Below are 27,985 nucleotides of genomic sequence, written 5' to 3'. Positions count from 1 at the left end.
TTCTCTGTCTTTAAAAAACACACACATGCAAAAACAAACTGACAATTGGAGAACTATGATGGTCTTGTTTCTCACAAAGCCCTGGATTTTAAAATAACCTTTTGTGCTTTGGGATCGCATTTTACTGTGGTCTGCACCCATTAGCACAATGTGTATTTTCCATAGGGGTGCCACTCCAGAATAAAAAGGACATGTGCTATAAGGGTACGAGGGTACACTGTCGAGCCCATATCAGAGGGCATATAAACACACATTTACGCATAAACAAGGGTCATGCCTAGATGTTTCCAAGAGCTAATTTTGCTGACCTGTTACCATAGAATAACACTGTCATGAGGATGGATGGAAGGATCTGGAAAGGTTTCTATGGTAAGTGCTGTCTTTATTTATGTGTAGCTGATATGTTAACGCAAAACAGATGTAAATAATGCTGATGGTGTCTGGTTTTCAAATGTTTGCCAGAAACCTGATAATTCAGCAAGATAGTCAGACACTGATGAGACAGGTGTTTATTTTTATCCCAAACTATGGGAACCTGGTGTCCCTCCATACTGGTGGGTAAAGGGCTGTAAACAGAGCAATTAAAACAGCTTCCTTTCAGGTGTCCATACACTAGTATGACCTCCTGCTGGTAAGGGCCAATCCCAGCTAAAAGTGAGCCCAGCGGGGGATTTGCAAACTAGTACAGGGGTCCTGGAGGCTCTCCCCCAGTGTTAGCTCAAGACAGCTGCCACAACCTCTTTAACCACTCACACCAAAAGTGGATGCACCAGCTCAATTAACAAAACTAGAAGCAAAAGGAAGCACTCTTTGTCCAAAGTAACAGAGCCCATCATCTAGTCTTTGCAAAGCTCAAAAATTTGATGTTTTTTTTTTTGTTCTTGTTAAATCTGTGCAAGCACCTCAGTTCAAAGAAAAATGTGGTTTTTGAGAGGTTGTGTAGAAGCTATACGTGCGTTCTGGGAGAATATAGTTGACTTGCAACTTGATTTTGCTAAGAAAAAAATCTGTCAAAGGGTCAGCAAAGAAAACTTGTTATTTTTGGCTTTATCTCTTTTCTAAGGATTAGAAAAAGTAAAGTAAAACAGTGATTAGTGAGCTCTGGTGCTGGTGAGTAGATGTGGCTGCTTTTGGACAGAATCTGACTAGTGCGTTCCTCCATGTTTATAGTTTTAATGCTGTGTAAGGAATAATGTGGCCATGGAATCATGAGAGTGGTATAGATTCTGTTGAAATTTCAACAAGCAAAATGTGTTACACAACACTTTTATGTCCTGTGTTTGAAGTATTTGAAGTATTTATTCAGTATTTCAGTATTTATTTTTTCATGCAATCAATCACCAGCAACACTTCAGACACAAGCTGTGCAGTCCTGTCAAAGATTCAATGTCAGGGGTTTCCAGGTCAACCCAGCATGCACCGTGTACTATACTTAGCTAGGCTGATAGGACCCATGTAGAACCCTAAACACTGTAGTTCCACACTTGATCAACATTTACATTACCCCTTTAAAATCCAATTCTCCTATTGTTTTGTTTTTTATATATATTTTCTATTTATAGGTCTTGTAACCTTTCTGTATTACTACAGTATCTGTATTGCTTAGCAAATACCGTATAAAAGACATAGCACTTGAAGATTAGAGTACATGTGGTTTATATTCTGTTTTAATGTACTTTTATTCCTTCACTTTGAAAGAAGAAAAGGACTGATGCCAAGGGACAACATCTGTTGCGCTCCGTCAACCGTTTTTGCACAAATAGTGACCTATATTTGTGAATACACACACCTGCACATGTCTTCAGATTTGATTTAAATACAGACAAGACAGGTTGGTATAAACACAATGACAAGTCCACAAAGACAACAGTACAGGCTCCTGCATTGGGTTTAAATACCATGAGCAGCTGTGGCCTGAGTTACATGGAGTCGAGACACTTTTGTTTCTGATGTTTGCTGCCAACACGGCACACACGCAGAAGTTCACATATAGGCACATGTATAGCCTCAATGAGTGATACACACTCCTTGGCTGTATTTCCCTCACGAAGCAAACAAGCCGCAGTATTTAGTCTGCCTCCCAGTTTGTTTGCCCACTGTCTTTTTTTCCTGTGTTGCACTGCCTCGGGCTTTGTTTAATCTGAAACTGTCTGTAGTAAATGACAGTTGCAGCTGGAAGGATGATGAGTGAGGATGAAAAGGGTTTATGCCAAGTCACAACGTATAAAGGTGGTCAGGTTGGCTAACCAACAATGTTTCTGTGCTTGTTTTTAAAAAGTGGCAACTGAATGCTTCTCTCTTTGGCTAAAAAACACACCGGAAAATACTCCAGTAATTGCAATAGTGCAATTGCTAATTCTCAAGGCCTGTTTTTCTTCAACGTTCTGCCGAACCCTCTCTACAATACACTTTGCTATGCATGCACACACTCTTTAAATATCTGACTAGACATGCAAAGTGTGTCCTTCCCTTCCACAGCTCAGCTCTGTGCTCCAGTAAAGTACCTTTGGCAGTGAGGTTACAGAACAACTTGTCCCCTCAACGCTGGGCCCCACTCCACTCACAGCTTCTAGGTGGGGTGGGGGCTAGGGCATCTGATGGGCAGCCAAAGCAAGGGAGGGCTATTTCTTGCAATGTAGTGTATAAAGTAGCCTATTTAATACTAAAAACTTAATCACTGGGGGGAAAAGACTGAAATATCCTACCTCTTAGGATCATAGACTGCACTGCTTCCTGTTAAGAAACATCATTAGTTATGAGAGATCATTAGTTATGAATATAAATGGATGCTAATGATGAACTTGAGTGAACGAGCCTAGCCAGAGGCCAGGCCCATTGGGACTTTGTGGTATACAGTGTGTGTTTGTGGTAGGGGGAGGTGCAGAAATAAAATACAACCCTGGTCCTCCTCACAGGGTTCACCCTCTCTACCCATGAATGTTGCTCTTGGAGGTCATGGCACCTAGCAACAGCTTGGCTCAAGCCCTCAAGGAAACACGAGACAACACATGGAGGGACGCCCGTGTGTTGTCTCAAGCACACACCGTTTATTTAGTAAGGCACAGTTCCTTAAATGCAAACAGATTAATCAAACTTTGTTACGATACAGTAGTGGGTTCAGGTAAGTGCATTATGTGGTGATGTGTGGGCTAATGCTGCCAGACTAAGGAAAGAAAGAACCAGTAGGCTGTTAATTAGCATCCCAACTAATGCAAACAAGTTGTAAACTCGCGTATTTACCTTAAGGCCAGGTTAAATTTTTGTGTTTTACGCTATTCTTTGTCCCTCTGCTTTAAACTGAAATACAGAAATGTCTCAAATCCCTTACCTTGTTCTTTTTCAGGTGAGCCTATGAATCGCAGACCTCCACTCTTTGTAGCATCATCGTATATTTGATTTCCTCCTAATAAAATTCAATACCCATTTATTGAAACTTTTAGCTTCTGAGAGATCCTGTTTACAGAAGTGTGGAAAATCCCAAAATCACAGGAGTGTGCAATTATTTTCTTCTGCAAAAACATCCAGATTCATACTGACAAACAGGACCAAAGGAATTGAAGTTTACTCAGTTGCTCTGTGAAGGGCCACTGCTCAGACTGAGGGAAAGCAGTGGGCACTTTTTCCATATTCAGTAATTATACTGCTTGTACTTGTAAGAGCTGCTCTCGAGGCTGATCTCTAAACACAGGAAGCAAGAGCAAGCCCTTGCACAGATGCACAGGACTGGACTCTTTTACAAACAGCAGATTGTTTCCAGTGATTCTGCAAATCCCGATGACACGTCTATGGTGACTACCAACCAACCCATTCTTAAAATGCAGAGTAATTTTTTGCATTATTTCCATCAAATAAGTGTTAGAATATGCATACATGTGCCTCTGTGCCAAGGCACGTCTTTTTCGCAAATGTATATGCTTAAGAACAGAAATTCAAGTTTGCACAGACACCACTAATGCAACGCAGGTTCAGATTTTGGCAATGTGTCATCTATTCTGCATTCAGCATACTTTCACACAGTCGGCATCCAAAAATAGCTGAAGGACTCTGGTTCTCTGCCCAGCCTTCCTAACTGTCAATATGTTATCTTCTCCCTCACTCTAACACTCACAGTGTTTAACCTACTGTATCATTGACTTCCAGACACCAAAAGTTTATAATAAATTATTTCAATTTGGATATTCCCGAGTACGGGATGATAAAAGTTTTAGAAAAACTATGGAAAAAAATAGAGGACTGAGGGAGAGCGTGATTGTCCTGTACGATTAAATTGTAAACAGCAAGTAAGAAGATATGTTCAGCACAACTATTTGAGGAGTCTTATTGTTTTTTTTGGTTTTTTTACCTCTTCTTTGATGTAAAAATACCAGATACTATGAGGGCATATCTCTGCTTGTTTGTATTGTCAGATGTTGTGTCTATTCTTCAGTTGCCCTGGCTGTTTATCTACTCCAGTTGACTATTGATTTTTATCAGTCTCCCATCTTTCTCTATGCCTCTTTGATTCCAGTACATCCCCTCCTCATTTGTTTTTTGATGACAGTTAGTGATAACCACATTTCTGCTATCATGTCTGCTCCTATTTACATTTTCACCAAAGCGGAGGAATGCGTGCTTTTCAAATATAATTACTAAGTACAGTAAAGTCTGAAGAATTTAAACAGTGAATCAGCAATGCTACAGTTAAAAGCATTCATTTATCTGCTGGAATGAATAATGGTATCAATATATCTAAATACCTAGATTGAAATCTTTCTAACATCTAGTTGACAGAAGCTGCTGTATAAAATCGCTTTAATAGACTGTGATGTTTCTTGCACATTTTCCGTACTTGGTACTTGCGACACATGCTTCGGGTATAGAATATCACCCTGTCTCTTAAAACATGAGAATCATTGTTGCGAAACTATATCTATCCATTGCACACGTTTTGCTGTCAGTTAATGCATTGACAGGTTGAACCGGTGCACAGTAATCTTGAGTGCTGAGGGTCACTGTAACGAAGCCAGGAAAGAAAGGGAAACGGGGAGGGGTTAACTGGGGCGAGAGGGTCAGAAGTTGAAGCCAGGAATGTTTTCTCTAGCCTTGCCTGTCACTGATACGATCGTGTACACCATGCAGTCCCCAGGAACAGATGTACCCACAGCCAGGGTTAGAAACACTTCCTTACCTGTGGCATTCATAACACTGTTAAACACTATCTCTGAAGTACTGTAGAACAGGAAAGGGTAAGAAGATACTTGACATGGCATGGGTGTGAGCCCAGGTGTGCACCTAAGAATCCCACTGTCTCTCTTGTTTAATGTTTGATGCATAATTTGGTTAACAAATCTTTTAACAAGGCCCCCTGTGACTGGATGTTCTGCAGTTAAAACCAGATCCTCAGGTATGCCAGGTATTCTAGTGACTTTATTATTCATTTTTGAGTTCTCGTCCATCTATATTTTCACTCATTTTTTGTACATAAACAACTTTTCTGTCACAAGTAATCTCATGCACTGCTGGATATTTCACAGTTTGAAGTTGAGGTCAACCGGCCCAGGGGTTTACAGAAGCCTATCCTATTACATGGGCTAACAGCCATCAAACAGCAGTCCTCTGTCCTCTAACCTGCAGCCTAAACTTTTGGTCACCCTAAGCACACAGGACTGGTGTCAAAGGGGTTGGTGCCACAGCAGGATGAGGGTTAAGTTCAATGCTGAATACAGCAGGGAGGAAATCCTGTCTGAGTCACGAGTCAGGGCCACAGAGGGTCCGTTCCAATCCTAAATCCTTACATGGGGGCTGTCAGATAAACTTTGACCTTGGACCTGACTTTTGAACAGAAGGTGCAATTTACCAGATGCGGAGTAGCTTTCAAATACAGATATAGAGCTTCTTACTGTTTGCTCTGTGTGTCTAGAGACCCCTTTGAATGTTCAAATTAAACCTCAAAAGCAGAAAGCTCTTGAAACATATCAAAAGATTTTATCAATCATCACTCAGAGAAGAAAAAAACAACAAAAAAACCCATAACAAACACCCAAATGTGAATCATGCAGGGAGCTTTTTGGCAGGCCAGACTTCACATCTTTTTCTGTTGACAATCAATTTGTTTCACCAACATATGAGTCTGGCTGTGATGCGGGCAGCAGTGAAACAGGATCCTGCAGGCAGACACTCAAAGGGGAAAGAGTGAGAGACAGAGAGAAGGAAAGAAAAGAGGGAGAGGCAGAAAGAGAAGGGAACAGCACTCTGCTCTGCTCTGTCTCTTGATGTGTGTGATTTGTGTCTACTCTACGTCTCAGTTGGAAACCCCATATGCCAATTTCAACAAATGGTGTTGTGAGAAGTTGGAGGCAGGAAGTGTGTGTGTGTGTGTGTGTCTTGGGGATGGGGGTAGTGATTATGGGGGTGGGGTTGAAGGGTGGAGGACTGAAAAGAAAAGAATGAGGAGAAGTAAAAGAGAAATGTCCCTTCATGTTACCTGCAAGAAATCCAAATTCACACAGTGCTTTAAAAGCAACATCACATTTTACTCGTTGTTACAGAGACACAAGGAAATACTGCAGCTCCACTACATCTAGCAGCTGCATTCCATCACATTTTCAGATTTCAATGACTACCCTGTTACTCCAGGTTCACACTTTCCTCTCCTCTGCCATCTTGAGGCCAGCCAGCTTGGCTTCCGTTCAAACTGGGAGCCCTACCAAATCATCTGCCCTACTCCTGATCTGGTTCCTCAACCTGACACACTGTATCAGGTTATCTTGTTTCTATCCAAGTATGCGTGCGTGAGTGTGTGAGTGCATATATGCATACGTGCTAATAGAGAATCGTGTGTCGTCTCTTGGAAGGGGGAAAAGAGAGGAGGAGGAGGTGGATGGAGACAGTGAAAGATACTGAAAGACTGGGATAAAGTTTGTATGACACAGAATAGAAATTTTCAGATTGCTGCTTTTGTACCAAATAAAAAAAACTAATTGCAGATCATATTTGGGTTAAGTTTTTTACTGATATTTGAAAAAAATTATGGTGTAGTACTTTAATCTTTCTTTTCTACTTCAGCTCTTTCAGAAACCATACACGGAGGGAGGGTTTTTCTCTTTTTTTCACTTTACTAGCGTGGGCTGAGAGAGAGGGCTCTAAAAATAAAACATATGTTCCTCCAGGTCTGTGGGAGCAGAGGCCCCCAAGCGTATTGTTTTGGGATATGGGGGAGGACAGGGAGGATCTGGCCTTGAGAGCGATACTAAGAGAAAAGCTATGGCTTTCAGGCAAAGAAACATTCTCTTCTGTGTACTAATATATGCCATCTTTTTTTTGCCGTTTGTCAAAACAAAATATACTTAAAATGAAACCAGTTTGCTTCCTTTCCTCTTTCCTTTTTGACAGTGGGAGATTGGGTAAAGAGGTGGCAACGCTTACGGTCCATAATGCTAAGGTGAAAATGTGACCCCCATAAGCCTTCTTATTGATTTTTAAAAGCCCCAAGGGAGAATGCAGAGTGCAGAGGTTAAAAGTATCTGAAGTAGTGATGTTCCTTTGTGCTCACAGTGCAAAAATGACCCTTAGTTCGTATGTACTGCATTTGAGAACTGAATTAAAGAAGTATACCTATTGAGCCGATGTGGGTGAACCAGCTGCTGGGAGCTCTACTTGGTGAGGAATGAGTTAAAGCCAAAAGTGTGTGGGGGAAGTCTACACTGAGCAGCAAAGGGGAAATGAAGGCATATTAACGGAGAAATAGCCATGAGTGCTGAGGGGGCTGGATCTGTCACGTGTCTAGTTTTAGCACCAGTGCTCCTGCCTCCTACTGCTGCAGTTTTGTGGATTTTAGTAAAGTATAGTATAGAGAGCAAAGTAAAGAGAGTGTGAAAGATTCCTAATTATACAAACATGATACTGACATAATGTAGCGTAACACTAACAAGTCTGTGAAGAATTTTGTCATGATTTTAGCATATTACTATTTTGTAAAATGTCATCTTAAAATACACTTAACGGTCATTTAGAAGTGTATTATTAAGATACTTATGATTTTGTGTTCTTATTCAATATATTCACAGACTAAACTGGCTGCTGAGACATAATGAGTGTCTGTATAAATACTACAAATACTACATCAGAGAGATTTATGAGCGGTTAAAGACACTATCCCTACAAGTGAGCACTAGAGTCAGTCAATATTAGAATATTATAATACATCATGTTGATTCTGGATGATTTGATTACTGTCATCTACCACAGGACATGTGACGCTGTGGATGATGTTTGCTTTGAGAGGCGTGCACCGTGGGCGTGGTATCCCGGGGAGTGTCTGTGTCCAGCCAATAGCGCAGTAGAGCTAAAGTCGATGGGCGTGGTCTATTTTCCCACACGGTCCTGTCCAAGCAGCAGCACGCTTTTGTTCAAACTCGGGACTCAGACATCGCTGAGGTACATTTCCAGGTTACTCGCTAAATGTGAGCAAACAATGCTGATCTCAATAGCGGTGCTCTTCACTTAAAGTACCAGGTTGGGATACTAACTTTGAGTTTTGTTGCGCCTCGGTTTTGTGAAGTCTAAAGCAGGGTATTGCGAATGAAGCAGCTGGAGCTCTGAAAGCGGTGGAGGATTTTCCTTTAACCACATCTTCGTGTTGGAGAACGATTGCTGTCATGTACACTTACTAGACATTTAATGTTCCTTTACATAAAGGAAGAAAATAAGCTTATGCTTTCCATCACCCTCCTCGCTGGACATCTATGGAGAGGATTTTCTGTATGCGCTCACGCAGCTTTTGGAGTTACTTACGGTCGAGACGACACCGTGAATGTTAAATTTACCGAGCTGGATAGAAGAAGACGACACACTTAACCTGATTTGAATGCCTTTGCAAGGAGTTTGCTGGTTTCTGTGCTGCAGGCAGGGCTTCAGTTTGCTCGGACGGGACTATGGGGAGAAAGAGGAGGAAGAATCTTTTGAATTGCGCAACAAGGAGGACTTGACTCCCAATGGACGGGTAAAAACTTACCACCTGCACTAGAACAGCTTCAGAGCACCAATAAATTAATAGCATGTTTTTAATGAATGCCCACACTACATTTAAAACATCAGTATTGGTTTTAAAAACTGCTCAGTTTTTAAAACCAATACTACACGGGAAATTCAACGAAAAGAATGTTAGTTCAGTGTTTGAAAATGATTTCACTTGGAAAACTACTGTCCTGTGCACAAGTCTTGAGTCACCCTTTACTTTAGCGTAGGTGCAACGGTTCATTTGTACAAACATACATGCAGTATACAAGGCAGAGACAGACTGCTTAAATATAACAAGCTTAAAAGTCAATATTTGGTATGATCAATTTCCTTCTTTAAAGCAGTCTGAACACTCTCAGCCAAGCTTTCTTGTAATTTCTTGAAGTAGTTCTCAGGAATAGTTCTCTTCTTCTTAGAGATCTTTGGCTTTGTTCTCTGTCAAGATGATCCCACACCACTAATGTTGAGGTCTGGGCTCTGGGGAGGCCAATCCAAGGCAGACTGTGTTCCGTATATGCTTTACCTGCATCGGTAGTGTGTTTGAGATAATTCTCATGCTGAGAAATGAGGTCAGTTGCCAAGTAAACACTTTCCTGATGGTATTACATGGTGGAACAAAAAATGTTTGTACTTCTCTGTAGTTGTGAGTCCATCAGTTTTGATAAGAGCCACAAACCATGACAGAGCCTCCACCATGTTTTGCTTTAGGCATTCACTGTACCTCTCTCCTGGCCTTTTCCATATGTGTTGATGAACCCAACATTTCAAATTTAGATTAGTTTTTGTCATTTGGCCTTTTGTCCTGCTTTCCTTTTGCTAAAATGGCTTCATGGCAGCTGCCCTTCCTCTGAAATCATTTCCGAAGTTTGGTGAACAGTAGATCAATCAACCAAGGGTCCTGATGCTTTTCTCTGGTCCTGTCAGATCTTTGTTGTTTTTTTAGGGTTTCTTTAGGCTTTTGGCCTCTACTTGTCAAGTTTTTCTTGCTTGCTGTACAGGACATACAGAATGCCATTCCCATTTCGGCTAACAGCTCTTTGGGAATCACCTTGTTGGTGCAAAAATACTTTTTTATGCCTGTCAAATGGGCATCTTTGGCTGAAAATGAGCACATACAAGGACTGGACTGAAAATGACTGAAAAAGCTGCCAATGTCCAAATAAAAGTTTGAAAGACATTGAGACCTGTTACTAAAGACCACTTAAAAATTACCAAGAGGGTCTGGCTTCTTGTGAGCAAAATATTAATAAATTAGACTTTTACACAGTACTGTACATATAGGTTGGAAATTCAGGGTATGATAAAGAATTTATCATGCTCCCGTTTATGGCATTATGTCCAGTGAAGTGGTGAGCTACAGTGTTCACGTGCAAGTTTAGATACATGTTCACTGTTAACCTTGTTGTCTGTTCAGTACAAGCCTCTAAAACTGATGCATGACACAGAATCTACTGATCCTTAGTTTAACGTTTAGGTTTGTGTGGTCTTTGAGGCCTGGGCAACATTGAGCAATCCCACATGCACACACTCTCTGATGTAACTTGTCGAACTCTGTGTTGAACTGATCCTGTGTATTTGGCCTCCCATTTGCTCAGTGGCAAATAAGACTGTGGCCTTGTATTCTCTGTAATGTTAGTCATCTGATCAGCCACAGAGAGTTCAGCATTGTCCACCCACTTGTAAGGGGGCATTGTTGCCTTGCATTAAGGTAGGCTCTTTCTGTACAACCCCACATGCAGCTCTTAATGTAAAGTGTCCCAGGAAAAAAAAAATGCTCTCAAATATTTGTTAGGATTTTGTGCCTTTCCAAACACCAGCTCTTTTTTTTTTTTTTTTTTGATCATATTTTTAGACTTTGACTTCAGTGCACACTAAATAACATTATGTGCCGGTTGAAATTATAGGCACAGCTATTTTGTGCTTCTGAGATAAACTTTACACCAACACTAAGCCTTTGCAGATGAAAGTAATACCACCTGGAGCCATTACTTGCAAATCCTGCTTATCTGTTTATTGCCCCCTTTGTGTTTTTGCAGCCAGCCAGTTATACACTACAGCAATTTGCATGTAAACGATGGAAACAGATAAGTTTTACACAGTTATTGGCTCAACAGAAATCTAACAGTTCCAAAAACCACCAGATAAGAGCAACATCTGTTACTCAGCATTATCCGAAGAGGTGTTGGTGTGTAGCACACACTATCTTGGTCATAATCTACCATCTGTTCTACCATTGGTGGTCAGAGGAACCCAACGGTGCTTCATATTTGCAATCAATACAAGATCACAGTTACATGTCCCAGTGGAGATGGCTGATGGCCTTCTAAAGTGAGACACCGAGATCCTTTTTCCTCTAACTTTCCCGGATTCCCTCATTAAAATGCAACCTATGATGCATGTGCATAATTGTGCTCCTCTGGGGGCTTTGGTTTAATGTTTATTGAATTATAGCTTTTTCAGAGAAGCTTGATTGAGACTTGAATCCTGGCCTTTTAAAAACATATAAAGATAACCAGAGTGCCATTATTGACTGAACAAAAAGGAACCAAGTGAAGTCGTTGAATCTAGTTTTTACTATAAGAATCCAATATGACTTATATGAGCTGATACATAACTGATAGTAACAGGGAACAGCAAAATTATGATTACAACTAAGTTGTTGCATTTTTGTTTTTCGTTTTTGAGAGTTGAACCAAGCCTACTGAACTCCTATAGTAATCAGAGAAGATAAAGGGCTTATTTAATGGCATATAGACTAACAGTCTTGTTCAAATGATGAGCTGAATACAAGACTATCCCAATAATGAAATGATACAGCGACATTTTAAAAGGTCAGCTCAAATTTGTAATCTATGCAAGAATAATTGTTTAAAAACAGCTTTTGTTATTTCTGGCAGTTTAAAACTCACCACTCTTAAGCTCATAATGCTGCTTTGTTTTTAGAGCTACTGTATCCCCAACATTGATGTTACATCACCGATTAGAGTCTTGGCTCTATTGATTTCTGCTCGTAAATATTTATGAATATGAAAGGCGTGACCTGAGTCATAAAGTATTTGCCTGTCTGTATTAATCTGAGTGATGTATTTTCTTTTGAGGGACATTTTGTCTTAATCTATCATGTGGTTAGACATGTTCAGTTTATCACATTACTTGTAAATGGAAGGAATCAAATAGTTGACTGTTGTAATTCACAGTAACAATTGGCAGTAAAGCATTATTTTGGTCTTAGAGATCCTTTGCCTAATAATAAATCCCCCTCATGCGATGGAGTTATTTATTGACGCTTCCAGGCGCTTGACGCATTTCAGCAAATCATGTTACCTCTTATTTTGTGCCACTCTGATTGTGACAGTTGTAATTCTGTTATCAATATCTTAAGCTGAGCCAATAATTAGGAACACAGCTGAAACTACTCCAATCTGACATCAGCTGGTCAATCTTAACTGTGTTACAGTCCCCAGAGTAGATCCAGTTGATACTGTTTGGTTTTCCATAATTTCTACCAAGGGGGTGAGGTCAGTTGAAGGGTTGGTCTATAATGATTTCTAGGAAAGCCATCTGGGCTGTGTTCGATTATTAACCATCATTAACCATCCTCAAGACATTCAAAATCACGAGCTCCTGCATTGTTTTACAACATGCTGCCAGAAGACACCATTATGTGTAGAAACTGAAGTACCAAAGCCATAGATGACACACTCTTCCTTGCCAGGACTTTTCTTACTGACGTTGGGATCATGAGTCAGTGCCGATGCTTATGTAGGCTTGGCCCTTGAGAGCACAGGGCTATGCCAAAACCTTTTCTCTTCATGTTTACAGTCGCCATTCAAAGAAACTACTCTTTAACAGCTGCCCAAACAGTCACACCAGGCTGAATGCCTCCAGTGTAGGAATACTTGGGCACTAATTTTAGGGCAGGATATCCGTCATTCTCTTTTCTTTCCATGTTTCCACTAAAACCATTATTCAGTATTTATGTAATATGTATGCAGTTTTACCAATAAACTACCACCACAGAGGTTTAGGCCCAGGCAGTTGTAAGTGTGGACTGGAGTACCGCAGTGCATCCTGTTGCTCGGAACAAACAGACACAGTCCTGCTTTGCTGAGAGCAGGTCCTATTAGCCATCCCTGCTGCCCTCTGCTTTCAGAGGTGTCACGGTACGCTGGTTTATATTTGGTTTCCGCTGCGTCTCTGCCTCACCACCTCGAGGCCACACATCTGGTCTTCAGGCCGACACTGGCTGAGCCCAAGCATTTTCTCATGGTTACTCAGCCTCCCAGGAGAGCTGAAGGGAGAGAGAAAGAGAAGGAGAGAATAAACTGGGAAAAGCGAGAGCGGAAGTCAGCCACGGAATGAACACATCACGGCATCTTTCCCTATTTCTCTTCAAGCTCTGCTCTAGTCTGGAATGATTCATACCCTGCCGTCCACAAAGAGAGATCTTTTGCCAGGGCTCTACATCGCACGCTATCCTTGTTCCTCACCCCACAGCCCATTAACTCTATTGGAAAGCATTTTTCTCAGTAAATTGTAAAGACTTGTGGGCAATGACTCAGACTATTTTGACTGTGCCTACCTGTCTTATTAGTTTACTGATTGTTTGATTAGTTGATATTATTAAATTATTGCTTTTATGTCACTGATTTTTATTAAGGGTTTCCTGTCATTGATGTGATGTCTGTCTAGATTTTTTTTTATTAGGCCTGTTGGCTTGGCTAAATGATTTACCATACACACACTGTCTGTTCATTTGTTCGCATCAGTATGGTTTGACATTTACAGTACTTCCCTCTGAGTTAAACATTAATGAGATCTCATTATCCAAACTGTAATCTTTTCCTTATTTGCATATGGGTCCGTCTGCCTTAAAAATATAACATAGATTCCAAGCTAGCCTATAAATTTGCAGTTCATGTTTTCTTTGTTATTTTTGAACCATCTAAAAAGAAGCCTAGACTGTTTTGTGGGGCAATGGTTAAACTTAGGATAGTTTGCCCTGTAGTAAAGTGTGGTGTGTGAACTGTGAGGAGCCCAGAACTGACCTGGATAGTGTTTCAGGTAGGCCAACACCCCTGAGTTGGGTCAGGGCAGCCACAGGAGCTGGCTCAAGGCTGTGGTTCACAGAGACAACAAGTCAGGCCACAGGGACACACAGTGCTGCTCTGCACACCAGGGAATCTGTCCAAATTGCACACAGGCAAGCTGTCTGATGGGGTTTTCCAAGGTCAGGTTGGGAATCTAGGGGCCGGAGCACTGTGAAAGGAAACATCCTCTTCCATCTTCTGCTTCACAGGGGAGTCCTCGAATGAAAAGTTCATTGTTTCACCCATGAAATCTGATTTTACATGTCTGCCAGTGGTAGGCTCATTTTAGTCAGTAGAGGAACTAATTCCAATTTCCACACAAAACTAACGTCCAAGAAGGTGTTTATGTGATTTTTAAATGAATAGCTGGCTTGCAGTTTAATATCCATCCTTCTATCTATTCTCTTCTGTTTTTCCTTATCGAGGCTATCAGCCTATCCCAGCTTCAGTTTAATATTTAAGTAAATAATTAATCTGTTCATCAGATGATTATTAGGGCACAATAAATTTTACTAGGTAAAGTGCAGTTAATCAGGAAAACCTTGGGTCTTTAAGGCTTCTCATCTCTATCATAATCACTGCTATTGTTTGATTTTGTTTTCTGTCAATAGCATAACCGTAAAGACTTTATCTTTACACTTATGTGTTTATCTTTAGTGTAAAGATTCTGAAAGGCACTTTCTCAATGCAAGCTGTTATAATTAAGGCTAAAGGGTCTCTTTGTCTTTCTTGCTGTTTTTTTTTCCTCAAACTCTCACAACTTATAGCAATCAACTCACAGATAGAAACGATAAATACAATTGTTCTGGCTGTCCATGAATTCTCAAAAACTGATGTTATTTTTAGGTTAATCTTCTTAGAGAAACGAATGGAGAGAAAAAATCACTTTGGGTTGCGAATGTTGGGGTGCACTCAGCTTAAGCATGAAAAATTCCTCTGTTCCCATCACTTATATTAAATTAGCCTGTTTTGCATGCCATATTTCTCCCATCAAGTTTACTCCTTGCAAGTAAAAGCCAAGCATTACAGGAATAGTGCAGCTATGTGCTGAGGCTTGCCAGGAACAACTGCATGCCCTATTGTAACATGGCTCCTGAAGGCAAAGCATTGAAGGATCACTTCAAACTGTGGCCTATTTCTGAAGCTAAAGCAATGTCTGTAGTGCATGATTGTCGATTTACCCTTTTCTCTCTTTTCTGTTGACAGACTCCAGCTGAGGTGATTGTTTCTCAGCCATCTTGCACAGCCAATGGAACAAATGGGTAAGGAGCTACAGAAGCCAATTTCACACTTGAACGTTGGTCAATTTTGGGAGATTTGGATCTGGACATTGTCCAGCATTGTCTGATTTTTGTCCTTTTTCACATGTAGCCAATAGCAAGAGATTGTACATGTCAGCTGCATTATCTGTAGTGGAAATGGTCCATTTCCAATAGAGCGTATATAGCTTCTGGGAAGAGCATGCCGGAGACGGGGCATGTGACACCCAATCTCTCACTATGAATTCTCCAGGAAATTATATGCTCTATTATCACATGGGTTTGACTGGGCATTACATAGAACTGGCAGGGTAAAGTCCATTTTATGTCCAATTCGATTTGTTCCCCCATTCAGCTCGACTTGGTTGCAGGCTACAGTGCAAACGACAAGGGAAGTAGTAGTTCCGTCTTTTACTTGTATACTTCCTCTGAGCGCCGGGGATTTCTGTATATATCCGCAGGCGCATGTGTTAATACTTGATTTCTTTCAGTTCCTCTTCAGTATCTCATGGTGTTGTCATGTGTGCATGCAAGTGGTACAGAGTCATATACATACTGACAGATGATCTGTTATGTGGTGATATTTGATTTCTTTTAGGTGAAATTAGTTTTCAGTCTTTCAAACTGGTTGAGCTTTACCATTAAGAAGTTAACCTGGCTGTTATTTGGGGCTGTTATGGCTGTTATGTGTTATTTGCCAATAATTTTCCATGTGAAAGAGGTCTGATGGAGGTTTTTGACATGTTTAAATTTCCAAACAATTGATTTTCATAGATAAATCGGGTGCATTCAAATAATGGGAACATTAAGGAAAACCATACATTTATTACACCCCCAACCTCCTGAGGCATTAATAGATGGAATTTGTCTTATTTAAATTTCGGATATCTAGGTCATTTGCTATTGTAGTGTGCCCTGTCATTCGGCTAAGATATAAAGGCCCTCAGAGGGGAAAAAAAGAGATTATGGCTGCCTATGAACCCAGCATTATTCGTTGTATCATAAGAGAAAAATGGGCTGAATTTTAAACAACTTGCAATTAGTCAAGAACAGACTTCACCAGATAATTAGCTGAAGAATAGACTATTTGTTGCAAGCACATATACTATTGATGTCAAAGTAAATGTTTTTATAATTAGACAAATATAGAACATATTGGACCTCTGTTCAAGACGTGTCTTTTCTGAATAGGCAAAACCTACAGTTTGTTAATGATTATATTCTGAAGACCAGGCCTTTTGCACAGACAAATCAAAGACTGGGTTGCTTGGCCACAGTGATGCTGGTTGATGCGCTATGTTTGGACCTGGGGAGCCTGCATTCAGTAATTATGAATTATGACTCCTGCATCATATCAAAGGGTACTTGAAGATAATGTGTAGCCAGCAGTCTTAAACAGATAAAACTTTAACTGGACCTTTCAACAGGTTTTCATCCTCCCTGCAAATCCACTGAAGAATGGCTCAATAAGCCCATTCAAATTCCTGATTGGAATCCCCTTCAGATCTTGTGTGGGGTTTTGAGTAGAAAAAAAACAGTGCTAAGGATCGTACCACTGAATGAAGCGCAATCAAGATTTTTAGCAAGCCTACACCAGAGTGAGTCATTATGAAAAATGCATACAAGAAGCTAATTATTTCTGCTAAAGGGAGCAATACTAGTTTCTGTGGCTTCCTGTATTTACTTTTTCCACAAAAGACAAGTAATTATTTTTCAATTGGATTGGATTGAACTTATTTAAAGATATTGCTTCAAAAGGGATGAGATGTTTGCTTATCTGCATATGTGAATGGCAGAGGATTTCCTTGGGATGTACTTACTTTTATTACATGGTTAATGTAATCTTCATCTTAGATGACTTTAACCAATCACCCTTTCAATATCAGGGCATCTTACTGTAAATGACATTCAAATGGCCATGTGGATTACATGTTAATGCAAATGAGAGTCAAAAGTGATTCATGGAGGGCTTGATCCAGACTATTAGTGCATGGCTGTGATCTCAGACAGTGATGTAGCCAGGCTGTGCTTCTCTCTATCTCTGGCATCGTGCCCTTATCACCACCCCGTTCTCCCTTCCACAATCGTAACTGTACATCTGCCGACTCACAGGCAATGAATCACAAAGCTTGACTTGTAGGCCTATCGCCCATCACAAATGAACAGACGAGGATCTGCAGAAACTCTCAACAAGAATAGAGCTGTCCCAGGAAGTGGTTATGTGAGATGAAATATTTTGCTGTAGTCATACGTGACATGGTGTCTTTTGAGGCTTGAGGGGGGAAAATAGGACGGAAAGAAGTAAGGACTGGGTGACTCAGTCCTGCCTCAACAGCACTCCTAAAAGAGGTGTGGCTCGGGTTCATGTGCGTGTGTGTGTGCATGTATGTCATTTCTGCACTGTTGTGGTCCGCATGGCATGATTAACTACTAGTTTGAAGAGTCTGTGTGTTTGCCTGGCTGTAATCATCACAGTAAGTGCAAAGATTAGAGAGCATAGCGCTTGCTCATTACCTGGCCAATGAATGGACACACCCAGAAGTTCAGCTGTACGGAAGGAATGCCAAGTTAGGCTCTGATAAGCCAGAACTTTGCTATTTTAACAAATTGAGTCATATCAATTCATCTTAACTGTTGCATAAGAGGAGACGCAAGCTCTGATTTACATCGGACTTTGACCAAACTATTGGATTGCATTGTGCACAAGGAAATGTTAATCTAAACAATTAGATGGAATAAAGGTGTGACTGTGATTAATTAGGGTTTTTTTTTTTGTTAACATGGCTATACTCTGCTAATTAGCCGTGCTACAAGCCTGATGCATTAGCTGATTTCAGGGGGTCTCACAGAATCCATGCCTGCAACTTCCTAACATATTTCCTCAAAATTAATTGGACAAACTAACACAATTTGAAATGAAGTAACTGAAGACTATAAGCCTGTTTATAACTGTTTATGTGTTGTCCTTCCTTCTTTTAAGATGATCTGCTAGGCCTTCACTGCAGCCACCTTTGGTTGCTGCTTGTTTATAGGGCTCTGCGTTCAATCAGATGATGAGATCAGATGATGTTGACTGCATCATGAAAGAATATCCTTCTTTTTGCCTTTAGAAACTCTTTGGTTGCTTTTGCCGTATGCTTCGGGTCTTTATCCACCTACACTGTGAAGTGCTGTCTGATGAGTCTTGCAGCATATGTGTGAATTTGAGCAGAGTATACCCATGTGGACTTCAGAAATCATCCTGCTACTTGTATCAGCACCAATCGAATATTTAAAGATGGCCTCCTTCAATTGTATTTATATATCTTAATCAATCTCAATCATCAAGAAATCCCAGAAAGATGATTGCGTTCATCTGGACGTAGCGTTTCCAGTGAGAGAAACGTTTTTGCATGCATCCAAGCAACTTCTTTAGTCTCAGTTTCCCCAACTTTATAAAAAGTCCATTTGCACAATGACCAAAACCAGCATGATTGCCTAACAATGGACCATGTGCTCAGTTTCAGCATCAGTAATATGCAAATTGTCCTGACCGCTGAAGAAAATGTGTCCAAGCTGAGGATCGGGGTCCCCAACGCAAACAGGAGGATTACTGTGAATTATACATCAGTGAAACCAAACAACCTTAGCTACCTTGTCAGGCCAAGACTCCACAGTCTATTTACACTTACAGACCAGTGGCCACTCTTGAAATGATGAGGATGTACACATCCTGGACAGGGAGGAATGATGGTTTGAGCAGGGAGTCAAGGAGGGCATTTATGTGAAAAGGGAACGGCCATCTCTGGACAGAGGAGGGGGCCTAAGGGTAAATCCTTTACCATATTACAATACTATGATTGCAGCCATTTCTCATTTGTTTGTAGTCATGACAATTTGCATATTAACAATTGTGAAACTGACCTCACAACACATTGGTAAGGCCCCAGTTGTTACTTTGCGTGCTGCCAGTAACTTCTTCAAAAGCAACTTCTGTTTTTGCTCATTGTTAAACCTGCAGTTAGTTGAGACTGCAGAGGTCGCCTGGATGGGTAACAAAGTTCCTCTTGAGGTCTCGTGAATGGCTCCCAAGTAAAAGTCGAGTACTTGGAATCAACTCTAGATCTTTCATCTGCTTCATTTGTCATTGAATTACAAGGAAACGGATCGAACCTGGTCATGAAACTACTTATCACTCAACTGTCCAGTTGCTTTTGAAACTTTAAAAATGGGAGACTGTATAAAAAAAGGGCTGTAATTCCTAACCAGTTAATGCAATACTTTTGTTAATCTCCTAAAGTTAAAGTTGAAAATTTCCCAAAACCTACTTGGGTGGTGTGGAGACACAAAATTACATAAAAATGTTTAATTGTCCAAACATGGGTCTTCAGGCAGATGACACGAGGCGTTGGTGTTTCGGTCAGTAGGAAGTGCCACCCAGCTGCCACCTCCCTCCTTGCTGTTCTCATGCTGAAATCCATTTTACATTGTCACTATTTATTTATTTATTTTATTAATCTTCCCTTTCCTCACTCTCAAGTTCCTTCTCATAGCTGAGGCAGGGGAGAGTACAAACTGTTCTAAAAAGAAAGTAGACACTTGAAGACTTTTCTCTGTTCTATCTGTTCTGGAATTAGCTTCTCCTCTTCTTCGTTGACAGCTCTCTGAAGTAGTCAGAAGCTTGAAGTTTTTGCCACTAGATAACTAAAAGAGAACAGTATTAAGGAATGTATTTCATGTGTGTAAATTTATGTACATGCAGGACAGAGGGTGTGTATGCATAACACAAGTGAGTGTTTGCGTGAAGAGCTTAGGAGTGGGCCCCCAGTAATTGCCTGTCTGGATGTCTGTCGTCCTGTCTGTCAACCATCCAACCATCACAATCTGGACTTGTTTACAACATCAACAAATATGGAAAGTTTTAATCCGCGTTACTAAGTTTCACAAGTAGAATGGCTTTATTCAAACTAAAGAGTCACTTACTCTCTATCATAAAATGCCTTGCTGACAACACTTCTTCAGTCACAAACTCAGACTTCCTGTCCCTCCTACTCAGGTCTCATAACATGACTTTGTTTTCCCTCTCCCCTCTGCCTAGTCCAGAGCTTCTTGGCAGTGGTCTTGAGAAAACAGTGTATTTTTAGCTGGGAGGTCATATAGGCCCAGTCTTAATCACCACATTCCCATTTTCCCACCAGCCCAGTTTCAGCCAGAGGCCCATGCAGTCAGCCTATGCACTCTATGGAGAAGGGAAGAGAAATAGATGGATTTCTACAGGAAGAATGATTATTAAGCCTCTGATATGAGCATGATTTTAATAAACTTTGGTTTATTTTACTTGGTGCTTTTTCTAAATGCCTTTCTGGGCACATCCTGAGCTATTTATCCATCAGACAACTCTCCCAAGTATTCCTGTGACTAATCAATGCAATGGTCATTTTTGCAACCGTGCATGTTCTTTTGGGTTACAAGGAATGTTTCATTTCACTGCGGTCATGCAAGCCCGAGAGCAAGGACAGTGGCTCTTTAGCTTTAATTAATGTCTCAGCAGTGTGATTAGATCCTGGACTGAAATCAATTACTCATTGCCACAGAAACTAAAACCAGGCAGACAGACACAAACTAATTAATTCACTGTGCTGCTCACACTGCTGGATGTGTGTCATGGTCATTGTACAGATTTCCTAAACGTTGGCTGCTTTAAAAAAAAACAGTGAAAAAATCATGCACAATATTGGGAATCCTTTTCAAAAATTTCTCTTTAGAGAAAAGTTAGAGAAGTGACATTTGGTTAATTTGTTTAATCTTTAGACTTTTATAATATTACGCTGTTTAATTTTTTTAAATGATGGTTACCTTTTTATCTCCATCTCTGCTCTCTATCTCAGTTAGAGATCAGAAAGGTAATCTTGGTTTAAATAATTCCACAAATGTCCATCTCCATATCTGTACACACTGAATATTCACATAGTCAGCAGCATGTTTTTAAGAGTATTTTGTTTTTTAAGGCATTCTTACTTCCTTTAAAATGCATCTACTTCTATAAGATGGATCATCTTGCATGCATGCTGCTTTCAGGTCTATCTGGAGATTTTGTGGCATTTAGGGCCAATGGCAAAAGCTTGAACTTGTGTCTCTTCAGGTAGTTTATTGTTTAGTTTGAAATATGTTTAGGATCATTTTTATCACCAGCTTTTAAAAAAAAAATTGCTGGACATCCTTTCTTCCGGAATTTGCTGGCATTTAAATGAATCTAATATTCGCTCCAGCAGTAAAATATTCCCTAAGCTCAGTGTTGTGCAAGGTCACCCTTTGCAAGAGCTAGCTCAAAGTTCAGTTCACACAGATTAAATTGAAGTAGTTCACATTTCTCATACCAGCAAGCTGTATTGTTGTTCACAGAGCATCATGTGCAGTTCACGCACTCAACTGCACTCCTTGGCTTTAAGGAACACTCACATCATGTACATCATTTTCTTCAGTTGAAAGAACCATTTATTTGGGCCAGGGATCACTGAAAATATTTGTGTTCAAAGACGTACTCTTTTTAGTAGGTATGCAAACTTTATGGTCACAGTACCGATACATTATATGAATAAAACCTACACAAGGTCAAGGCTTGCATGCAGTAGGCATGCCTAAAGAAGCAGCTCGGCCACGGAACTTTGTAATAGGAAGCTCCCGACACACAGTTTTTGTGCTGTTGTTAAGAGCTGCGCAGTTATTGAGTCACCAGAGCATTGGCAACTTTGACACACTATGCACCTCAGTACTCCGCAACCTCACTCTGTAACTTTACATGATCTGCCACTTAGTGCCCGAGTCGCTGCGGTTCCTAAAACACTTCGGCTTTGCAAATACTACTTAAAGATGATTGTGTAATATGTTGGAGGAAATACATTTCATGAACTAACATTCTATTAAAGTACTGTGCTTGGATTCTTTGAGCTTTGTAGAATGGTCCATTCTTTCACAAATGTTTATAAAGGCAGACTCAATTTTTTTTTTTTTTTATAACTGGAAATAGGACTGAAAAAAATGAATCAAAGATTAAGAGGTGGGGCCCACTTTTGTCCATAGTATACCTTTGCTTTGGATATCTGCTGATACAAGTACAACTCTGATAGCACTGCTTCATTTATAGACTGTTAGAGACCAGCAATCTCCCTCTATGTGTCTTTAATTTCCCAACTTTGTAAAAGAAAATAGAAGAAATAAAAATATATAAATGTACTAAATTGCTTTTGGGACAAAGATGAGCAGCAATCTATAAAATAAAAAAAGGGTATTATTGTCTAGTTTATTTGCAGTTGCTCGGCTTAGTGCGGGACTCCTTGTGAGTCTTTTCTGTGGTTTGCTGTCATTAATGGTCTTTCTAGTTTTTCTCTGCCTCCTCTCAGTTTCACTGGGTGTGTGTCTGGCACACACTCCACTGAAGTTCAATAAACATTCAATCATTGTCAGCTTACTTCATCACTGTTTGCTGTTAAGTCACAAACTGTTGCAAACACACAAAGAAAATCTCTTGGGATATCAAATTACTGACCCTTTGCTGTTAGCTACGTCCCCGGTTAGCTGTACGACTAGCATTAAAGTGCAAAGACATGCGGTATGGCTTGATGTGATGTCGTAAACACGGAACAAAATAGAATAGAATGGAGCTGAATAGATCATATACCATCACAGATACGTGACCTATCTCTTTAAATGAGTACTGGACCAAAATCGAATTTAAAAATATTCGACTGATGGCTTGTTAGCACATTCATGCAGCCGTGCATGTTTCTTTTCAGGAAATAATTCACTTTTTTGTTGTTAGGAACCAAAACTGTATTTCTACTGATGACTTATGCATGAGGATAATTTTTGTGTTGGTGCCACTGCACTTCAGAACAGTGGCACCGCTTCTCCAGACTGTTAAATATTCCTCACGTCCTTTGGCAGTCAAACCGGGGTTTTCCTTTCTTTCTAGCAATGAGCAGTTTTTTCAAAAGGTTATTTGGTCTTCCAGACTTCCTCTTGACTATTCCTAGCATTGCTATTCCTATATTACATTTACTTTACTTTACTTTAATTCGAAGTGAGGTTGTGGTTAGGACAACTTTTGATATTTTATAAACCTCTGAAATTTGCCTCAAGTGACCTAGTTATACTATGATTGTGGAAAACTAAAATCAAAACCCAAATTAGGGTACGAGATCTTACAAAGCAGAGCACATAATCATATATGGACAAGATTAGCAGGTAATGAAGTTGCTGGGAGGAAGCTAAATTCTCATATGGCACTGACTTTACCTGCTTTGGCTTATTAGATATCTTCCTATTGCCTTTGTGGGTGTGTACACACCCGTGGCTGTTTGACATGTTCTTGCCTCTCCTTTTAGTCTTGTTGCACCTGTAAGGGTGAGACATTTGAGACAACATTCAAGTTTGTCTTTCTATTTAGTGCATGGAATTTGGTGACCTCATTACTAATTACTACTCAATCTCCACCCAGCTAAAGAAGGTAGACAAATTCAACTGTATACACCTACATGAGTGTTCAAGACCTTTTATTATCATGGGTATGACATAAATGGTATTGGCATAAGTCATCTTGCTAAACCTTTATAATTTATTGACGTTTATTTACCCCCTGAGATTTTCAGGCCCTCCAAATAATCATTTGTAAGGCAAAAGAAGTTACAGTGTTGGTATTACTGGTACGATGTGGCAATTTTCACCCTATTAGACTCTAAAGCATGGTGTCCTTGATCCTACCAATAAAAAAATGTAAAATGGAAACACATTTCCAAATTGAGGTGAAATGAGTTCTGCATTAGTTCAAGCTATATTGTACTCTTAATCTTTTTCTTCCTCTTTTCTTTGGTATGTTCTTCTCTATTATTTTGTTCCCATTTGTCAAATACATCACAAATAATTTGCTGCTTGTAACCACATCGACTCCTGAACTGTGTATTGACGTTGCCATTGTGGGGATTAGGCATAAAAGAGATGGCAAAACAAAATTTGTTACATTGGAAGATTTGGGATACGGCAAACGCAAATTGTTACATAGCCCAGTATTTAAGGCCTCATTGGCTTTACATCACGCAGGCAATATCTTCTGTACAGAGGACAGAAGATATTGCCTGCATGCAACTACACAGGTTGTTAAAACGTGCTTTGTATTCGCTGTGGAGTCAGATATCTGTGGTTGTGTGATAATAGGGAAATATGTCCCTTCCTCTCACAAATCAGGTCTCTTTTTTTCTGAGCCTTATTTTCATAACTTCTCCCTCTTCCACTTCACAGGATAGCCAACAGTTTTTATTTTCTAGTTGAAACTGACCTGTGTGATGTGAATCCTTTTTTTTTTTGCTTTCTTTACTTTTCACTTTAACGTTACATGCGCTGCCATATTGGTTTTAAAAGCAATACTGCCGTACAATGTGTTTCTCTGAGATTGCAAATGATTATAAAAAAAACTGAAAAAAAAGTCCTCTCCTTGCCTTCTAGGAGAGGACAAATGAGAGAGAGGTGTGGTCTATAGAGGTGTGGTCTGTAGATCTGCGTTAGCTCTATTCGTCGTGGTGTCTAATCCCCATGTTAAATTGCTTCCTGCACTCAGGAAGTTGCCTACCGCCCCACCGTCACGGCCTGCTGCTGCAACCTCTGGGAATGTGGGGGGTGGTAGTATGGGGGCGAGGGGGTTGGACTGGGGTTGTACTGTAGGGATGCTGGACAGCTGTGGAGATCCAAAACTCCCACATCAACTTTACTTAGACAATTGCCCCATTTGTTACACCATAGATTGCCATGAAGAAATAGTACTTTTTACCCAGTTTATGTATACATAGACAAAATGGAATGTCCACATGTGTCTGTACCTACACTTGCAAAATACCAGAGTAATAAATCTGTTGAAGCAATTTTTTTTATACCTCCAACATGTGGTCAGAGGACAATGATGGTTATTCTCTGATATAGCCTACAGTGTTGTTTTTTTCATATCTTATAATGTAATTCTTCTTGAGTTAGAAAAAATGTTAGCCACAAAAACAGCTTGTTATATAGAAATAACAGTAGTAATAATACTATACCACTGTGGTCTCCAGCCACAGTCAATGATGTATAGATTTCGATGTTAGAGTGGGTTTTGGGACAATAGTGGCCCTGCTTATAAATCATTTATTTTGAAAGTCGGGCTTTCGGTGACGCTAAAGTTCAAAACGTTGGACAGAAACCTGGCCTCCTACCTGAGTTTCTGTCCTCTTTTAATGTTCCCTCTTTCTGTACATGACCTTGTAGCAGTGACTTTTGGCTTGTCTGGTATTTCAGGTTCATTGTGGGGGATAACACCATTAGGGGTCAGAGATAATATATATGAATGTGCTTGAAGTGTAGCAAAAAAAATGCACACAAGAGCCACGTTTTCTAAGATGGATAACCATTAGACATGACCTGAATGTCACTTGTACTCAATTCTCTGAAACACCCCTCTCAAATCCTGCTTTTCTTTAGAGAAGCTATTTAGAATTTCAGACTTAATATTCATGTAGACTAAACTGATATTTATAAACAGAAACAATAGTACAGCTACGCACTCCTCTCATAGTTATTCTATAGATCCTTTTCCCATCCTGTTTGGGCTGCTTTGTCTGCGTGCATGTCTCTGTTATGTAGAGGGAGTTAACAACCTCAAAAAAAGAGATGTCACATTTCTGTGTTTATTTTAATACATTTAAATGGGGTCTGTAGATGGACGGGGTGATAGAGATCCCCATAGGCTGCTGCTGTGGCAGGCGAGCAGGCTTAGTTTTATAGCATGGCTGAGTATAATGTGACAGTCTCTCTCTCTTTCGTTCTCTCTCTTCTGCCTTCTGATTATGCGTCCTACCAATTTATACACACATATGGAAAAAATGGCCTGCTAGAGTTTCACGGTGTCTGGACATTAGCTTAAATTAGAGATGCCAGTTAGTTAGAATCAGCCACTGCAAATAAACATCATAAAGATAACATATGCATAAGAGACAGCATTTCAGAAATCCTTTGACCTTATCTCGACTCTCCCCTGTGATCAGTGATCAGGTCAAAGGACAGAAACTGGCAGCTGCTGTAATCTGAGCCAGTGCAGATAAAGGTATATTCTGACCCACTGATTATTGCTGCCTTCAATGAGGAGGAACCTTCCTGAATTATCTGATCAATAATGACATAAATCAGCTAGCAAATGCATAGGTAAATAGATGAGAGATAACCCGGGGAGGGAAGGAGGGAGGGCTTGATTTCATTTCCTGAGTGGTAATCCCAGGAGGAAGAAGAGGTGGAGAGGACAGGAAGGAAGGAGCGCTTCGTCACTTGTACCTAACATGCTAGTTAGATCCAGGAAATAGAGAAAACAAACGAGTAATTAGGTAAATAAATGACAAGAGATAAAACGTCTAAACAATGTAATAGAATTGAAATGGGCCTTGGCCAGAGATAACAAGTCTGAAGTTGTCCACAGCATTGCTGACCAGATGCAGAACAGTCGGTGTGCGTGGAAACGGCTGTAGACTTGATTGTGGGGCATTAAAGGGCGAACAAGAAAACATCCATTCAGCAGATTTAATTATGTTTTTGATGTTTATGCTTTAAACTATCTAAGGCGGTGACCTCTTGAACCTTCTGCTTTCCTGTGACCAGCATGAGCTGGCTGGCTGGGAGTCGGGGCCGGCGTCGCTCTGTCACATTTATTTTCAGTCGCCCCTTTGGCTCGCCGGCCAAAGTGATAAAAGAGAGACGAGCTGTCCACAGTGGCGTGGTATGTATGAGTGTGTGTTTGTGGGCTTGCGTGCTCCTAGGGAGGGAAAGTGGGAAAACGCTAGAGGACAGATATTCGTGGCACCTCTTTCAGTGTGATCCCCCTCCCCACCTAAGAGTATCAGAGAGGCTCAACGCTGGCAAAGAGTCACATAGGGGCGGGGGGTCACAGCCAACTGTGTGTCTTTGAGCCAATTAACTGTCTAATGGGAGGGAGTAGTCAGGGGAAGACTTGAGTTGAGAGGGAAGCAGGGTTATTTACATTCTCTTTCTCCTCTTCCACTTAGCCACACTGTCTCGGAGTCTTCTGAAGAGATGAAAAGCCTGATCATTGACAAGAATAAGATGGGACAGGAGGAAGAACCTGAACTCTTGGTAAAAGGTGAGCCTGACACACACAACTAACATAGCACCACCGTTTATCTTATCCTCCTTAAATAAATGCATCTACCTGCTATTATCAGATATTCATTATGCTGACATCATTACTAATTAAGTAGGCTTCAGACAGGAAAATTATTTTTTAAAATGCCAGTCGTCAGTTTAACAGAAATACTTAACTTTTTAGCATTTTTCTAGCAATGCAAATTGTATCTGGATAGTTGTTTGGCCAAATTGGGGGGGGGGGGGGTGGAATGAGCTATTTTAAGACTTCCCTTTGGTATATTAAAATTTTTCATGTAATATTTACTATTATTTATTTTTTAAGGCTAAACAGTTGATTGAAAAATCCAAAACCTAACATGAAGAACAATCACTAACAAAGTGAAAAATCTCTTGTTGTAGTTTTGTTTTCCAGTTTATTCACCAACTCCCTGCAGGGCTTAGTCAGTGCTGTTCATGTCTTTTTGTATGGTGTATATTTCATCAGGC

General features: G+C 40.3%; 1 protein-coding gene across 1 annotated transcript in view; it reads left to right on the top strand.

Moving 5' to 3' along the window:
• The first annotated feature begins 8,383 nt into the window (after positions 1 to 8,383).
• Positions 8,384 to 27,985, top strand: part of plekhh3 (pleckstrin homology, MyTH4 and FERM domain containing H3) — a 36,502-nt gene continuing 16,900 nt past the window's right edge. Inside the window, exons 1-3 of the mRNA XM_086289732.1 lie at positions 8,384 to 8,980; positions 15,294 to 15,349; positions 27,400 to 27,494. Of these exons, the coding sequence (XP_086145858.1) occupies positions 8,846 to 8,980; positions 15,294 to 15,349; positions 27,400 to 27,494 (286 nt within the window). The 5' untranslated portion in view covers positions 8,384 to 8,845. The remainder of the gene's footprint in view (positions 8,981 to 15,293; positions 15,350 to 27,399; positions 27,495 to 27,985) is intronic.

The sequence above is a fragment of the Aulonocara sp. 'chitande type north' Nkhata Bay genome, linkage group LG4, assembly GCF_057382095.1.
Source record: "Aulonocara sp. 'chitande type north' Nkhata Bay isolate Kocher_YH1m ecotype deep benthic linkage group LG4, A_spYH_male_GT1.1, whole genome shotgun sequence".
NCBI classification, from domain to species: Eukaryota; Metazoa; Chordata; class Actinopteri; order Cichliformes; family Cichlidae; genus Aulonocara; species Aulonocara sp. 'chitande type north' Nkhata Bay.
Note: the sequence above shows the minus strand (reverse complement) of the source record. Positions and strands in the feature narration are given on the sequence as shown.